Source organism: Chenopodium quinoa, unplaced genomic scaffold, assembly GCF_001683475.1.
Source record: "Chenopodium quinoa cultivar QQ74 unplaced genomic scaffold, ASM168347v1, whole genome shotgun sequence".
NCBI classification, from domain to species: domain Eukaryota; kingdom Viridiplantae; phylum Streptophyta; class Magnoliopsida; order Caryophyllales; family Amaranthaceae; genus Chenopodium; species Chenopodium quinoa.
In genome coordinates this window covers 4,858,914-4,875,640 of record NW_018742461.1, presented here as the reverse complement: position 1 = coordinate 4,875,640, position 16,727 = coordinate 4,858,914, and the positions used below count along the sequence as shown (strand labels likewise).

Sequence of the window (16,727 nt, the reverse complement as noted above, 5' to 3'; positions counted from 1 at the left end):
CCATAAAAACTAACTATGTCGCGCGCGTAGGCTTTCCTAGTTATGAAAAAGTTTTAAACTAAAACAAGATCGATCATGAGTATTTGTTTTGTATATACTTATTGATAAAGTATGGTGAGAAAATAAAATTTTATTTGTATTTTAATCTTTACACTTCTTTAAGAAACTAATACCTTCATATGTATTATGTATCGATGCTTAATGGTGATAGACTGACAATGGTAATAATTGTATCATTTTGTAACCCAAAAAAATAAAAATTATGGAAAAAATAGTACAAAATTCATAGCACTTTCCACAAAAAGAAAACTGCAAATAATCATCATCTTTTCAATTTTTCATACATTTCATTTCCTAGATGTACCCCTTACGGTTCCTAACACTACCATTACAACAAGATACCTTGTCAATCTCCAAAACCAGAAAACCTTATACCCCGTGACTTGTTAAGACAGAGTTTGGAGTACCAAACTAGACAACAAAGCATTCCATGAAGCCAGAAGGCATCTGATTAACTTCAGGTTTGACAGAAACATGCACACATCAGATTAAGGCCTAGGAAACTATGCTTGACATTCTTAAGGTAGTTATCCGAAGGTACTACCTTTCAAAACCTGCTACTACTCCTATAAGTCATATTACTATCAGATGAAACATTACAGAGAAGGCAAATGGCTGTGGCAGAAGCAGCAGCAATATAAGTAACACCATGGAGACAATGACAGCAACTGCAGCAGCAACAACTACAATGGGATTGGCCATGGATATTTGTATACATGTCAAAGTGTCAATCTTCTTGATAAATGAAGTGTAACAAGTATACATAGCGAAATCGCTATAGACTTCCTCAAACCACACCCTGGTCTGGAGATGAGACAGCCAAATACTGCTTCCTTGAAGGCTTGAATTACCAGTTACATTCTCCCAAAAGGAGGAAGAGAAAGAAAGGACATGTTAAAGAGGTAGGTGAATGATGTTATTGTGGATTAAAATAAACACAAAATATCTCAACCATCAATCAGCCTTTGAAAACAGCTATACATTGCTTTTGTTTCAGCTTTAGTATTCATTGTCACTTTTGTCAGACAGGGTTGAAGTATGAACACATCAAAGAACAATCCAGCAATACAAACTGAAGACTGAGTAAACAGCAAGAGGTAGAACTGTGGAAATGACAATAACAAGCATTTGTGACCATCTCTTCAGGGGCAAATTCGACGAAATCGCCACTTACATGCTGTTTGCTTACAAAGAACAATTAACAGGAATGGCAATAAAATATACTTCTATTCAAAATGAAGAGTACATGATCTGTAGACGTGAGTTGCACGAGGTCATATATGTGTTTTATCCCAGGTTGCATTCCAATTTAAAGATTGTGAACAAATATAATTAATATTTCCAGAATAGTAAGATCAGATACTAGAAAATTTTCATTAAATATTCCATAACAAAATTCATAAAAGTTCTTTTTTTCTGTAAATCTGTTCTGATAAATAAGGGTATAGGAACATTTCTCATCAGAATAATCTTGAATGTACATAAACATTGAAGCTAGAAGAACTAACAAGTTTCTACTGAGATCAAGGTGGTTTTTAATCCTCCATCGATTCAAACTCCTTCCGGGCTGATATCTTTTGAACATATCCTGCAGCCAAGAATTGATATACAGAATGAGTTACAAGATGTATATTTACCTTCCAATAAAGCAATACACAAGCTCAACTATACACCAGTAACAGAAGATTATAGCAAACCAAGTTATTCGAAATTAGAAGAGATGATACAGAGAGAAGCTATAACCTATGTATTACCCAAAGACAAATTTACAAGATGCCAGAAACTCACAACACCACCACAATTTCCATCCAACACCCAAGTGTAAAAATTAGTAAATTACACCTTACACCTGGGTGGAGGATGGATAACCTGCAATGTGCCAGTGACAGTGCCTAAGGGAATTGAGAAGAGATGGAAATTGTGGTGGCATTGTGAAGAGAAAGAATGAAGATGATAATAGGAACTAAAAGGAATGGAACTAAAAGGAATGACTTAAGGAATTCTGCAGCAAAGTAGTAGTCATATTACAATTATGAGCACTAAACACAAATCTTCCGCATTGGACTACTTGTCACAGAATGCAAAAATGAATATAAACAATTTATAAAGAGCTATGTAGCACAGATAAGGAAGCATTCAGAAACTAGAAAACCTTAAGTCCCAAGCTCCCAGCCAATTCTGGACTTCATCAGCATGGAAACAAATGAGCTTTTGGGAACAGGAAACCTTATATCCCAGAAGTTTCTATACTTCCTAGGTCAAAAGAAAGCAATCTCATGGAAAGCTATTCAGACACACAGTTATGAACATATATCTTAAGAAGCATTGCATGACCTACAGTTCCCTCATAATTTGTTAGGGACAAGAGAAACTTTAAACTTTTGTTTATCCTTTTATCTGTATACACTTTTTCTTGCTATGAAGCTTTGATCTTCAAAGAAAAGCTGGTTTCGTTACTATTCTTAACCTATCAAGAGAGGCCACATACGAAAGCCAAACATACATTGTTTATTAATTAATCCATATCTAGGAACATTGCCACTCATCCATCTAAACAATACATAAAATTTGGTGAATAGAAATTCATACATATTGCTATGACTAAACTTCCCTTGAAAAAAATACTATTTAGAATTAAGCTAAAAGACAGAACAATTCCAGAATCTTACCGACTCCCATACATGGTATGCATTTGCAAGTAGTCTTCCCTCGTTTGTTGTAGTAATCGACATACCCTGATCCTTGGCAACTTCGACACTTCCCCACCCACTCAAAAACAGGCACTTTACAATCCTAAAGTCCCCAAAACAAGAATAAGACAAGATAACATATAAGATGGAAAACTCCAAATTCCCTTGTTCATGAGGCTAATAAGTCAATTGGTTTACAATGTGCAATTCATCTCCAAATAACAATGCTTGCTATATCTTCCAATAAAATACATAGAAAGACCAAGATTAGTTTTGTCACAATATACCATATTTACAAAACTAATCCCAATATCTTCCCATACATCATTTCCGCACATACCTTCAGTAATCAACACGTATTCCATCAATACACCATATCTGTTAACTCCATCTAACAATAATCAAAAGCATAGGGTGTACTAATGCCAAGTTACAATGTCACATTGATATCCTCCAAGGCTCCAAATGCCACACTAAATCATATTAGGTGCACTACAATCATGCCTTAACAAATTATATGTATAGGAGGGACCCCTAAAAATATCAAGAAAATCAACTAAACACTTCAAACTCGAAATTCAAATTAAATGTTAGCTAGCCTAGTTAGTATTCAACCATTAATGTTTACATCCTCAATTTAATTAATAATGTGTAGGATATTAGCTACCCTAGTTAGTAAAGTATAGAATGGGTTTAATTCCATCTACATCATCACCCTTTCTCGCACTTTTATAGAGTCCTAAAAAACAATCTTTCATAAACAAAAAATATCAATTTTATCCTCAAAATATCCCAAAAGCAAAATATTAATGTCACTATCAAAAATATCAAATCTTTACCTCCAAACCCAAATTTTCATACAATTGACAATAATAAATTTACTAAAAATGAGATTTTTTTATCAATTAATAAAGAATCTACCTCAAGTTGAGGATCACAACGAAGACGACGATCAATTTCCTCAAGAGAAGTAGGGGTAATATCGGAAAAAGTCATAGGAAGAGGAAGAGGCTCAGAATCATCCCTTAGATAACTCTCTCTATTTCTCGACCATTTCTTCTCTCTCTTCCCATTCAACATAGAATCATTGCTATCTCGGCTGCTGCTGCTGCTGCTACCCTCTGAAACGGCGTCGTTTTCTCGGGGAATCCGAGGTCCAGAAATATCGGGAAATTGAAACCAATCAGGAGAAGAAGATGAAGAAGAAGCTGCAGAGAAATCGGGGGCACGTGATTGAATTGTGACAGAACGAGGAGAGAGAAAGTAGGGTTTTAAATTTGAAGTTGAAGTTTTCGGAGTGATTAAGGAAGGAGAAGTGCTTAGATTTGCAGAAAACATGGTTGGTTTTGGGGGGAAATTGAGATTGAAAATTGGGATTAAGGAAGAATGAGATTGATGTGATGAATTAAAGTGAAATTTGGGATTTGAGTTGTTGGATTGGCGCCATTGATGAAGAAGAAGGAAGTTAGGGAAGATAGTTAAGGTGGAGTAGTGAGAGGGATAAGAGGACGAGATGAAAAAGAAATAGAGAAAACGCCAATGACAACGTGGTGGTCGATGGGAACACGGAAATGAGCGCTGCTAGTGCTAGTATCGGGTTAATACAATTTTGTCTAGTAGGGAAAAAGAGCTGATAAAATTAAATTCCGATTTGTTGTTTGGGATCGTGTTTTGTTTACGACCTTACCGGGATAGGATCTGTTCTGTGGGGTCGTACTATTGTAAAGTCTGTAATCTTGAGTTAATTGATTTACTTGTCATCTATTGAAATTTATTTTATTTTATTTTAATTGTGATTTGAATTTGGGTAATTTTTAATAATTACTTTAAAGTTTATAATTTAGTAAATTAAATTTCCCTAAAAAAAAAAAACTTAGTAATTCGAATTAAAACTTATTCGAACTCAAGTAATATGAATATGGCGAGTATGTAATCAACTAATTTGGTAGTTAAAACTTAAAAGGCAAAGTGGATAATTTCAATTATCCATGTGGCCATCCTAAGTCATGTGAGGTGTATAGGTGGGACTGTGGGAGGTGCATCATGGGATCACATAATGTTGTTTGGAATTATGTATTCCCACTAAACGGTTAGATAAATTACTAAGTCAATGACAAGAGGTGAGTTTGTAAGTGTCTAAAATGATAGTTAAAAGATAAAGTGAACAATTCCAAATACTTAAGTGACCTCATGGGATTCATGGAAGCATCCAGCACTCTTTCTTTTTAGGAAAACATGAAATTTTCTATCTACAAAAGTAATGTTATAATCCATGTTTTTGGACCAAATTTGAGAATATTTTTCAAATTTGGAGTGGATGTGTATGGTGTCTTCTATGGTCATAATAATTGGTTTTAAATCATAACAAACCTACCAATAAGTCTATAAAATCCCGAGAATCAGTTAAATTGATCAATTATATGGCTATTTTGGAAACATGTTGAGATGTACTAGCTAGAACTGAAGAGATTGTTCATTTCACCAACATGGCATCTTCGGGTCCTATTAAGGTGTTGGGTATCCTTTATTGAGTTATCACACATACCCACCAACCATTGTCTATGATGCATGGGTTGTTCATGTTGATGTTACACCCACCACTACTATTGTTGATTTTGGTTTTTTTATACGAGTAGTAATTTATAAAGAAATCTTTGTGAAAGTATCCAAAAAAGTGGGTCTTATGTAACCTCATGCATGTTTAGATTTGGTTATTGGACGAGTTGGGTGTGGATCAATAGTTAATTGGTGTGGATTGATAACAAGTTGGGTCAAAAGAGGATCATTTTGTATATTGCCAATGCAATGCAAGCAGTGGCAGATCCAGGATTTAACGGATAGTGTGTCACCAACGTTTACCGACCACATATAATTCAATAACAAAGGCATGGATAAATATATAAATTGAGACTTATAGCTCACAACTTTTCATATTCACGATAATATCCAAGCTAATACTCCGTACCTAAAAACAAATTTGAAATATCCCACATATATTTGTTTTTTCATGAAATTTAAGTCTCAATGTGAATTAGATAAAGCAATGTACTTTTGTCCAACTATAAAAACTTGAATCATTTAATCAATTACATCAAACTAATAATACATCGTAATATATATACTAATTCCTATTAAAAAAAATTAACTGCAAATATCAATTGATAAACAATTTCTTCAAAAAAAAATAAAAAATTGACTAACAATTTCAATGCCAATCATTTTTTTTTTCGTATCAATCGTAAATTAAGAATTGAGAAATTTATCATCAATAAAATCAACTATAATCATCAAATAAGAACAATACCTTATACTCTTTGAATGAAAATAACAGTATACGAACAACAAATAATAATTCAACAAAAATAAGCAAGTAGATTGACTACTTAATTTGAAAGGAGAGGAAAGAAGGAATACCCTCTTAGCCTCTTCTCCCAACACCACCTTGAGTCCATGACCCCTATCCCCTCGTTCACAGCACCGCCGCTGCAACCGCCACACATCCACCGCGAACTTCTGTAAAAGCTACGGCTTTTGTGGTAGGGTTCTTCTCCATTATTTCACTTATAAACTAGAGTTCTTTCTCTTCTTAAACTTAATTCAAATCTGTAATTTCATCAATAATCTAACATCACTGTCATACCTAAATTTTAATCTTCGTTTAACAAATTACTTAGCTTCGTACTATTTATTCATATCTTCTCCCTTGTTTTTGTTCCCTTTTAGAAACTTCAATTTTTCAAATGACTTTTTATCTTATACTTGTATGAAATATGAATTGGTGTTCATTATAAATCATTAAAAATGGGTTTAACTGACTTGGTAAATTGACTTGGTGAATTGGCATGGTGAAAGGAGAGAGAAAGCAAAAGAGGGGTATTGAACTATTGATTATTAGTTTGAGGAATTGAAAATGTTTTTGGCAATTTGTGAGTGAGGTGGAACCGAGATAAAAAGATGAAATATTTATATTTTAATTTACTGGAGGTCTAAATTGAGTTGTATAGTAACTTTTTTCCAAAAAAAAATAGTGTGTCCTTTGACCCACAATGATAATAAGTGGGTCCGCCCCAGAATGCAGGCCACGGGTTAATAGTGGGTTGATGCTGGTTGAACCAATGGGCGAACCAAACCTGATCCAAGATTATTGAACACCCTAGTTACCACTTACCACACCCATCAATCTTGATGCTATTCTTAGAAACCATGTGTACAATAGCGGTAAAGGCAATAGCTTCATCCCTAAATCCCCTCCACACCCAAAACCCCGTAAACTAGGCATTACGCTTACTAAGCATTTCCTTTTGCAAGACAAAGTATCATTTGCTAATCTTCTAATCACTGTTACAGATAAACATTTATATTTTTCCCCTCAACTTGATAACTAACTTCATTAATAGTCAAGAATCCTTTCAATTTAATATAACTATTTCTCATTAATCAAGTAAGCTTTGGCTAAATGTCAAATTAAAGAAATACCCCTTTTCTTCCTGCATATTTAAGTGATTCCAATATTGTGTAAAATGCAAAAAGCTGCACCATGGCAATATTTACAATCAAACAAAAGGTCGGTCCATTTTATGTTTACACTTTAGATACATAGAAATATAATTTTCTGATTTTAAAGCTTATTCTTATATGATAATTGCATGTGTTTATCTTCAACTCTTCAAGGAGTATATTTAACTTTTGACCCAACAATTAAGGAACATAATAAATTAATATTAATTATGAAATCATCAAGCTTGACTTCCTACACTTCCTAGTTCCTACACTTCTATAAAAGCAGTTGTTTGTTTTAGGATATATCATCATCTGCCCTTGAATATTAGTAATTATAACTTAATCATCATAAGCATTACTTACAATATTCATTAGTGCTAAATCAACTAAGAGAATGGGTTTGCCCAAGATGATTTATCTTGGGTTCTTTGTTTTGTTTTTGGCTATCATGGCTGAGGCAGCAAGTACTCCCCCAGGAATCGCTAACAATCCTTCAAGAGCGTCGTGTAATAAAAAGGAGTACAAGATGTGCTATAACTTAGAGCATGTTTGTCCTAAATTCTGTCCTGATAGTTGTGAAGTAGATTGTGCTTCATGTAAGCCAATTTGTTCTTCTACTTCATCAAGTGAACATCATTCACCTTCGGGATCATCTGCGGCATCATCCGCTGCATCATCTGCTGCTTCATCTGCTGCATCATCTGCTGCGTCATCTGCAGCATCATCTGCCACTTCATCGGCAACATCATCAGCATCATCAGCAGCCGCAGCAGCTGCTGCTGCTGCTGCCGCTGCTGCATCTTCTGGTTCTTCCTCCTCTTCTTCCTCCCCCTCTTCATCATCATCCACGGGAGGACCAAAAAACTCTCATACATCATATTACCCAACACCATCAACACCGTCTCCTAAGCCATCAACCCCACCAACTCCTAAGGCACCAACACCTTCTCCTTCTACTCCATCATCGCCTTCAAAGCCTACTCCCTCGACATCTTCTCCTCCATCCTCTAATGCTGGCTATAGAAAGAGAGCTAAATGTAACAACAAGAAGTACGGACAATGTTATAACCAAGAGCATAGATGCCCTGCTAATTGCCCTACTTCATGTCAAGTCGATTGTGTCACTTGCAAGCCTGTCTGCAGTAAGTTTTTTTTATCTATTAAACCATACTACATTTACACTACATATGCCAATTTTCAACCCAAATGTTAGATTTTTTTTTAATTACTCTACATTGTCATTAAATTAGTTCTGTAGCTTAGTTGTATTTTTGTTTATGGTTTAACTCCTACTCCATATTAAATTAGCCACTAATTGTTTGTTTGTGTACAACGTAGACTGTGACTATCCTGGAGCCGTATGTCAAGACCCTCGCTTCATAGGAGGAGACGGGATCACCTTCTACTTCCATGGAAAGAAGGATAGAGACTTTTGCCTAGTGACCGACCCCAACCTCCACATCAACGGACACTTCATCGGTAAAAGAAATGCAAACATGGGACGTGACTTTACATGGGTTCAATCCATTGGAGTCCTCTTCGACAACCATCGTCTCTTCTTAGGCGCTAAGAAGACCTCCGTATGGGATGATGCCAATGACCGTCTTTCCTTGGCCTTCAATGGAGAGCCAATATACCTAGAAGAAACCGAAGGCTCTCAATGGTCATCCACCTCCACTCCTTTAGTCACCATAACAAGAACAAGTAAGACCAACGAACTTATCGTTGAAGTCCAAGGAAAACTCAAGGTCACGGCTAAAGTTGTACCTATTACCGACGAAGACTCAAGGGTGCACAACTATGGTATCACCGATGAGGATCGGTTTGCTCATCTTGATCTCGGGTTCAAATTTCTATCATTAACCGGAAATGTTGATGGTGTATTAGGAAAAACTTATGCGAATGATTACGTGAGCCGAGTTAATACTCGTGTATCAATGCCGGTTATGGGAGGAGAAAAAGAGTATGCTAGTAGTAGCATTTTCGCCACGGATTGTTTGGCTTCCAGGTTTTTTGGTGCTCAAGAAGAGACTTCATTGCCAACTATGGAGCTTGCTAGCATGAATTGTGGTAGTGGGATGAATGGACGTGGGGTTGTTTGCAAGAGATAACTCAAAGTATTATTTCCATGTGATGGAAATGTATAAGTAACAAGATTTGTTTATTTATATACTCATATAATAAAGTACATAATATATGTACAAGGTTGAATGTCTTAAAGAATATTCAACATTTTATAGTATGATTGATATATGATTGAGAATTTGAGATATATTTGTAGCAAAATGCCTTCAAATATTTGTTCTTAATAAAAAGAATTATTACGTACATTGTACTACTAAGTTTGAGATATACTTAAGTGTTATGTTGACTTTGCATAAAATTTCTTATACAACAGTAGCGAATCAATATGACCAAATCATTCTCTAGGACCTCTATCAATTACCAAGAATTTTGAGGATGTTAGAGGGTTGCATAAGAAATGATTGGCTTTGCAACTACAAGTATATATAACCCATACATTATTATAGACAATGATGTCCTTTTTGTGCGAAAATGGTATGGATTAAACAAAAGAAAGTCCCAAATTCAAAGTTCTTGAGCTCATTAGACTACAACGTTCCTATTCCTTAAACCTCTTTTCTCCCCATCCATCTTCTCCCTTCCGCTTGTATTTTCCTTTCTCTATAATATTTTCTCTTATAAAAAATAAAGAAATATTATTTTTACCGATTGTGCTTTTCAAATCATACTTCATTATAAATCATTTCTAGAAAAATGTTTTTCGTCAAAACAAAGAAATACAGTATAAAACCATCACCCAAGTACTCGAAATAAGTGCATGTCTCCTAATGACCAACCAAAGTCTTATATTCTTCTTTCTTCCTCTCTAAACTCTATGTATTCTAATAAGCCACGAACTGCTATTAATTTTGTTCTTCAGTCAAAAGTCAAGCGAGAGATTTTTCCATAGTCAAGCTGAACATCTGAGCCATTGTTCTCGTTTTTGTTCCTTCCATAAATGCTACAGTGAGTGAGATCATTTATTGAGCATTTTTTGTTGGTGTAAAGTCCTAGTGCTGATAAAGTTCAGCCCAGCCTGTCCAAGCGGGCTGATTTTGGCCTTGGTCCGGCCTGGTCCATCATCTAATCACCTTTATGCAAAGAGTTCAAACAGGAAGATGATGTATGTAAATGGAATTAGAGTTCGAGCGTTATATATCAAGACTCAAGACTTTAACCAACTAAGCTAATTGACATGCATACTTGTTTAACGATGAAATACTTAATTTTACCATGTCAGAGCAAACGCGGCAATGGCCTCTATTGAGCTCTATAAATAGGCAAAATAGCCAAATTGCCTAGCCCAATCCCAAGTGAAATAGAACTGAAGTATTCATAATTACAGTTAAATTTTTTTTATTGCAAAGTTAATTCTCTTAATTTTCCTCTTCTGTTTCATCCCCCATACAAGATACAACCACCAAGAGTCACCATGGCGCCACTTACACCACCATGACTGTCATTCTGGTTACCGAATACCACCCCTTTCCTTCCTTCAACAAACATAAAATCACTCCCAAATATGCCAAATGACAACCAAAATTTCTTAGAAATTTTGTAGGTCTTCATTACCTGCATGGCTGCATCCTAGAATGACCAAAATGACGAAAATTTTTCCTACCCTAGTTATTCAAAGTGTGTAACAAGACCTCAACTCTGCATTCAGCATGTCAAGCTCACTAAAATCTACATTCCTATGCCCTTATAACCCAAATCAAACACAATCCACATCACCTCTTGCCAAGAAACATATCCCTGAGCACCAAGAAATACTGCCTTTTTCCCCCTCAATGACCTCAAACCTTGAGCTCCTATCTTCAGTGACATGCTCAGAAACCGAAAGCTCAATCCATAAAAAGAAAAGGTACAGGAAGAGAAGGGTATGGAAACCCAAAGGCTTTCTGGCACGGATGGTGCACGAAGGATCTCAAACTCTTGAAGAGACAAGCCACTGTATGTCCCAAGTGGATGATCAAAAGAAGGATGGGAAGAATTTGATTATTGTGCAAGCTCTCTTAGCCGTCAATAAAGCAAAGATTTTTTATCTGAATGAACCCCCTCCAGCAGAGTTTGAAGAACCGGAAACACTTTCTCTATCGCTAAAACTCTAAAGTTGCAGCCTCGTAGGGGATGAATCTACGGACACTTTTTAGTGTATTGCCTATGATCCTTTCCCGTATAAACAATATACAAAATGATGTAGAATTCTAGTTCCTTAACTGGGTCCTTAAAAAACTCTGTTTTCAATTAACATGTAGGTGTGGACACAGTTGGTACCATAAGCTAAATATGATTACAATATAATTTTTGCTTCCTTAGAATTTCAGAGAAATGCAAGGGTTTCCTTTACCATAAAAGAGAAGCTCGTTGCCTACTTTTCTGTTCATTAGCGGAATTTACTTGTTCATCAACAAGTAACAGGCAGAAAGTTTTCTTATGAGTTATAACATCAGGTTCACATAGCTTAAAGGGAATACAGGGGAATTGAAAACTATATGCTTTATGTAACCTTTATTACTCTACCATTAGTATACATCTTATGCCTTCTGATCATTATAGGTTATACAATTATACCTAACAAAAGACAGAACAAATTGATTAGAAAACTAGGCACCTGCAGTATGTTGAAGAATATTTAGTACTCCGTATCAAATAACAGCACTAACAGATTCGGCAACAGGATGCCAGAATCTATTGAAAAACCACATTGAATCTGCTTTCACAGCGGAACCATCTTGATTACGGTGCCAACTATAGTAAGCATGAGTCCTATTCTTAATATCAAGAATGGCATGTCCAAAGCTGGCTTCTCGAAAAGCTGAGTAAAATGGCTGTGGTTGTGTCATACTGCAGATTTATGTATGAGATGTTAGGGCCACTTTAAGAGGGGATAAAATAAGGAATAACATTCGATTAATAAACACAATAAATTGGTGTAGTAGTCTTACTTTGTTGCTAAACCTTCTAGATTTCCTCCATCTCCTATTGTTATGTAAACAGGAGCAGATTGGTCTTCAACTGGTCTGCATTCTCCATTGACAATGGTGTATCCAATATTCGATACACGTCTCTGCATTTCTTTTCAGAAGTTAAAAATAGGAAAGGCAGACTAGTAAATTCATTTCTATCAGTTGGATTGGTTCTTTTGCCTAAACAATTAATTTTCAGGAAAAATAAGGCCTAATCAGAAGGAAAAAATAAAAAAATAAAAAAATTGAAGGGTCGATAATTTCAAATAAAGACTATCCAAGTTCAAGTCACAACTACAATTAGTTTAGATACGTTCAAATTAGTTCAGACAAGGGCAAATGCAATAATAAGTTCAAATAAGGGGCTTCCGGGTAAAAGAAATGAAGCCTTAGTGAAGTAAAGACAAATCGAACTTACAGATCTCTCATAAGCATGAACATGACCAGCAAAGACGATATCAACTTTGTATTGGACAAACCAGGGCTCATACATGACTCTCATCGACTCTCCTTCCATGTAATGATAATTGTAGCTATTGTACCATGGAGAATGCACCAGAACAATCAACCAAGGAGTCTCATTCCTGTTAACCTTTGGTAACTCCTCCTCAAGCCATTTATACTGCGGGGTGTACTTTCCTGCAAAGGAGTAATTACAGACATAATAATTAGAAAGTATAACTGCCGATAGAGCGAGTTGTTTTATTCTCCAAACACAAAGAGTCATAAAACAAGCAAGGCTTTAAATATCAAACATGATGCTTCAAATTTGATGGTCATTGTAACTATGCAAGAACTGAGAAGTTTTAAAATGCAGAGTGACACTGTCCAAGCATTAGTCTGAAATTCGGGAGCAATACTAAAACTTATATTCCCATTTTTTTTACAGAACAACCAATATGTTTCCATATTTGAGATGATTATTATACAAAATAAATAAGCTTCAAACTTTTAGAACTATCCTTAAAACAGACCCATCAACTTCTCAAGCTGCTAGATCGCGTAAATAAAAGCCAAAGTTCTCAATGTTCTTGTATACTTTTTACTTTCAGAAGGAGATTAAGGACTTTACCATATGCAGAATATGATGATAGAACGATTATGTAAGCAGGGCCTCTCTTGATTGAGTACCAGAACGGAGCTGTACTGTTTGATGCTTTGTAAGGTGTGGGATATCGGTTCTTAAATGGTTTGAAAGGTTTTGTTTCACCCTGTTACAACATAGCTGATTGTAAGTGATTCTGTATAGCTTAGCAGTGTGCAAACTGAAGATAAGTTAGAATATGGAAACTATATAGATGCAAGAAAACAGGCTTCTAGAAGCTTAATTTGTTTAACTTAATTGGTTTTCCAAAGAATAAGTTTAAAGGAAACAAGGTTAAAGTATATACAATTTCAGGAGCAAAATCAATCTCATGATTCCCTGCAGTCCAAATCCAGGGCTGGTAAGCGACGCTTCTCTCAACAAATCTAGCCCAAGAATCCCATCTGTTATTATCATGATTAGGGTAATTATCTGCATATGAAAGATCCCCAACAAACAAAACAGTTTGCCCTTTGATCGGGTTTTGTTCATAATGAGTTAGAGTCGCATTTGAATCATAACTTTGTCCAAGATCACCTGCAAAAATCAGGGTAATGGACTTCAGACGTATATCATGTACAAAAAGCAATCATATTGCTCATTACATTAAACAAAATCGAGAAAGTATAGTTATTCTCGAGGATACATGAATACCAAAAATCTAAAATAGTTACCTATAAGACCAAAAGCATAACGAACATCAGGACCAACTTTAGGTGGAGTCTTGAACCAGAATGTTCTGGGGGTTTGTCCAACACCTACTTCATAGAAATATTTAGTGTCATACTGCAAAACATTCCAAATACAATATGCTAATTAATTAATGTTCTAATTTAATGTATTAATACTCCATAATACTCCATGTCTGATATAAAAATGCATGTATAGTACTGATTCACAACAAGGATATTTTACAAACAGGTAACATATACCAAATACGACACGAAAATTGTTCTATTGTACCAATTCATACGTTTCAGATCATAGTTCGTGGGGAACTAGCAAATTAGGTAACACTATTAATAATTGCAGACTCTCAACAAACATTAATTTACAATTAGTTACTCCGTAGCAAACATTAAATAATTACACCACTTTCTAGTATAAGTACTGAATTAAAAAAAAAAAAAAAAAAAGGTTCAAAATCTAACCTCCAAATTTTTTAGCGTACAGTGATGAATATACCCAGAAGTATAATCATGATACTTGTACTTAGACATTTTGCCGTTAGAAGTTTTCTTATTCTCGCTATTCTTTTTCCAGTAAACCACCTCATTTGAACCTGGTTCATCCATTGTTACCCATGAAACAATCATTGCTTTTCCTTCATGATCTCCTTGAGTAATGTGAACCTTCACACACAATACAAAATCCAAAATATATTTAATTAATTTTCATAATTCATGGAATGATTCTATCCCAAATTAAGGCATACCCATAATTCATTTGAGTGAAAAGATGCAAACTTTGGATTATAAATCAAATTAAACTAACAAGCAGCTAAATGGGTATTAATTTCATCATAAAATAAGCAATTATGTGAATGTAGGGACTCGGGACGGTACACAAGACCTCGGATCAAATCTCGTCTACATCAATGCCCTCGGCCTTTAATTACAAATACGGGTAATGATTAATGAAGAGAAAGAAAGAAACCTGTTGGGGAGCATTGTAGCCTGGAGGAACGGAGAAGACATCACTATCAAGAGGCATATCAATTGTTTTTTCCACTTTTCTGACAAAATTGCTTGTTTTTCCTCCATGACAAATCAAAGCTAGGTTTAAAATCAAACCCAGAACTACAAAAACGCATAAAATTGAACCAAATTGAGAGGAAGATTGAAATGGAGCCATTTCTATTCAATTTGAAATTTTGGAGAAAATTATCCCCAAAATTTTGTATTTTCCTCCCCTTTTATTAATTTCTTATATTTATAGCATTTTTGCTTTTAGGAAAATATTGTTTATATGAATAAAAGAATAACAAACCAAAAAGAATAGGAGAATATTCAGAGAGTATAAATTCGCATATAATGTGAATATGTGATTTATGTAATTGATTATTGGTTGATAAATATAATTAAGAAAGAAAAAAATATGGGTATCTTTCATGATTGTGAAAGTCAACTTTTGACTTTGAATTATACGAATCTTGAGATTGCGTAGGGAATAGGGATGATAAGGTTCGGGCCGTTATTATCTAATCTAAATACGAGTATTTTGCATTGCTTTTAGAAAAAGGCAACAGTTGATCAATTGTTGAAGGTTTGTAATCTTACAAGTTTTTGGTTTGTTATTCTTTTATTTATTCCCACGATTGGGCATTAGGTTTCCAAATAAGTATTAAAAAATTCGACTATTAAAGAGTAAAATGGGGATTGAGAAATGGTGCTTGCAAATTTATCCAATTTCTGCCAATTTCTTGTTTGGTGGGTCGATGAGGATAGGATGGAGTAGCTCGTTTATTCTTAGAAATTGGTTTTCTCTATAATATTGTTCACAATGGAACTTCAATTTGCTACACTATATGCGGGATATGACAGTCGCCCGATAATAAATAATAGGGACTCTTTGAGAGTTGAGGTCCTAATATCTCATTATTCCTCCTAACGTCAGGTCTCGCTCTTCAAAAATAAACAAACAATGCACCTTAGAAGGTAAAGCCTTTCACAGCAAAGAAATGTCCCCTTGAATCTCTTTTGTGGTCGTCTATAAAAAATGAATCAGAACATAATAGTTGTAAATTATGTTGGACTCACATATTTTTCAGTTACTGTTTCGTGCAAACGGGTGTACCAAGCGCATGGTACACCCGGAAGAACTTACCCCCGGAAGAACTTACCCTATAAATAAAAGAACATAACTTATAAATAAAAGAACATTACCTATAAATTAAATAACATTACATATAAATAAAAGAACATAACTTATAAATAAAAGAACATTACATATAAATGCTACTATCCAAACCCATGGAAAAAGATGATGAATTACATATAACAATGGTAGTGCCAAAAAATTCAAACAATCAAGTAATTTCATGATAATAAAGCTTCACCTGAACAACAAACATCATCACAAAACACAAAATATAGGTAAAAGGAACAAGTAAAGAGAGTTCACCATTGAGGCACAACCTAGAGTTTCATATTCATGAAGTAAAACAGAGATGAACAAAGAAAGAGAAATCATAACTCAAATGAGTAGGAAACCCTTATAAAGTGAATTAATAGTGGAAATCAAGCAAGTAGGATACTCCATTGCAAGTTCTTTAGCCAAAATAAAAAAATACCCAAAATTCTCAAATCATGAAAAATCCGAAAGTTTGGTTGTGAAATTCGGATTTTGGAGTGTTAAATC

At 34.8% G+C, this 16,727-nt stretch overlaps 3 protein-coding genes across 5 annotated transcripts; 1 reads left to right on the top strand and 2 right to left on the bottom strand.

The window, feature by feature from the left end:
- Positions 1-173: 173 nt before the first annotated feature.
- Positions 174-4,531, bottom strand: LOC110718915 (protein disulfide-isomerase SCO2-like). Of its 2 annotated transcripts, XM_021897856.1 has the most exons (3): positions 3,672-4,512; positions 2,730-2,853; positions 1,413-1,648 (listed from the first exon to the last, which is right to left on the bottom strand). In XM_021897856.1, the coding sequence occupies exons 1-3, from the start codon at positions 4,086-4,088 to the stop codon at positions 1,596-1,598; spliced, it is 594 nt and encodes a 197-aa protein (XP_021753548.1). In that variant the 5' UTR covers positions 4,089-4,512; the 3' UTR covers positions 1,413-1,595. The 2 variants fall into 2 exon arrangements, with proteins under 2 accessions (XP_021753547.1, XP_021753548.1); XM_021897855.1 differs by lacking the exon at positions 2,730-2,853 and having other exon boundaries at positions 174-1,648; positions 3,672-4,531.
- Positions 4,532-7,575: 3,044 nt separating this feature from the next.
- On the top strand, positions 7,576-9,573 carry LOC110718462. The gene is made up of 2 exons (XM_021897286.1): positions 7,576-8,392; positions 8,589-9,573. Exons 1-2 carry the CDS (start codon positions 7,645-7,647, stop codon positions 9,359-9,361), a joined length of 1,521 nt encoding a protein of 506 aa, XP_021752978.1. The 5' UTR covers positions 7,576-7,644; the 3' UTR covers positions 9,362-9,573.
- Positions 9,574-11,666: 2,093 nt separating this feature from the next.
- Positions 11,667-15,368, bottom strand: LOC110718914 (purple acid phosphatase 2-like). Of its 2 annotated transcripts, none has more exons than XM_021897853.1 (8): positions 15,024-15,368; positions 14,519-14,719; positions 14,042-14,153; positions 13,675-13,904; positions 13,356-13,494; positions 12,702-12,922; positions 12,263-12,384; positions 11,667-12,161 (listed from the first exon to the last, which is right to left on the bottom strand). In XM_021897853.1, the coding sequence occupies exons 1-8, from the start codon at positions 15,219-15,221 to the stop codon at positions 11,963-11,965; spliced, it is 1,422 nt and encodes a 473-aa protein (XP_021753545.1). In that variant the 5' UTR covers positions 15,222-15,368; the 3' UTR covers positions 11,667-11,962. The 2 variants fall into 2 exon arrangements, with proteins under 2 accessions (XP_021753545.1, XP_021753546.1); XM_021897854.1 differs by having other exon boundaries at positions 12,024-12,161; positions 12,263-12,392.
- Positions 15,369-16,727: the final 1,359 nt, after the last annotated feature.

Excerpts from the sequence above, each read along its gene's own strand:
- LOC110718915 (XM_021897855.1), bottom strand. The coding sequence starts at position 4,088 with ATGTTTTCTGCAAATCTAAGCACTTCTCCTTCCTTAATCACTCCGAAA. Across the intron at positions 1,649-3,671 it reads GTTGTGATCCTCAACTTGAG|GATATGTTCAAAAGATATCA; the intron begins GTAGATTCTTTA and ends TCTTGGCTGCAG.
- LOC110718462 (XM_021897286.1), top strand. The coding sequence starts at position 7,645 with ATGGGTTTGCCCAAGATGATTTATCTTGGGTTCTTTGTTTTGTTTTTG. Across the intron at positions 8,393-8,588 it reads CACTTGCAAGCCTGTCTGCA|ACTGTGACTATCCTGGAGCC; the intron begins GTAAGTTTTTTT and ends TGTACAACGTAG.
- LOC110718914 (XM_021897853.1), bottom strand. The coding sequence starts at position 15,221 with ATGGCTCCATTTCAATCTTCCTCTCAATTTGGTTCAATTTTATGCGTT. Across the intron at positions 14,720-15,023 it reads GCTACAATGCTCCCCAACAG|GTTCACATTACTCAAGGAGA; the intron begins GTTTCTTTCTTT and ends TTGTGTGTGAAG. Across the intron at positions 13,905-14,041 it reads TTATGCTTTTGGTCTTATAG|GTGATCTTGGACAAAGTTAT; the intron begins GTAACTATTTTA and ends TGATTTTTGCAG.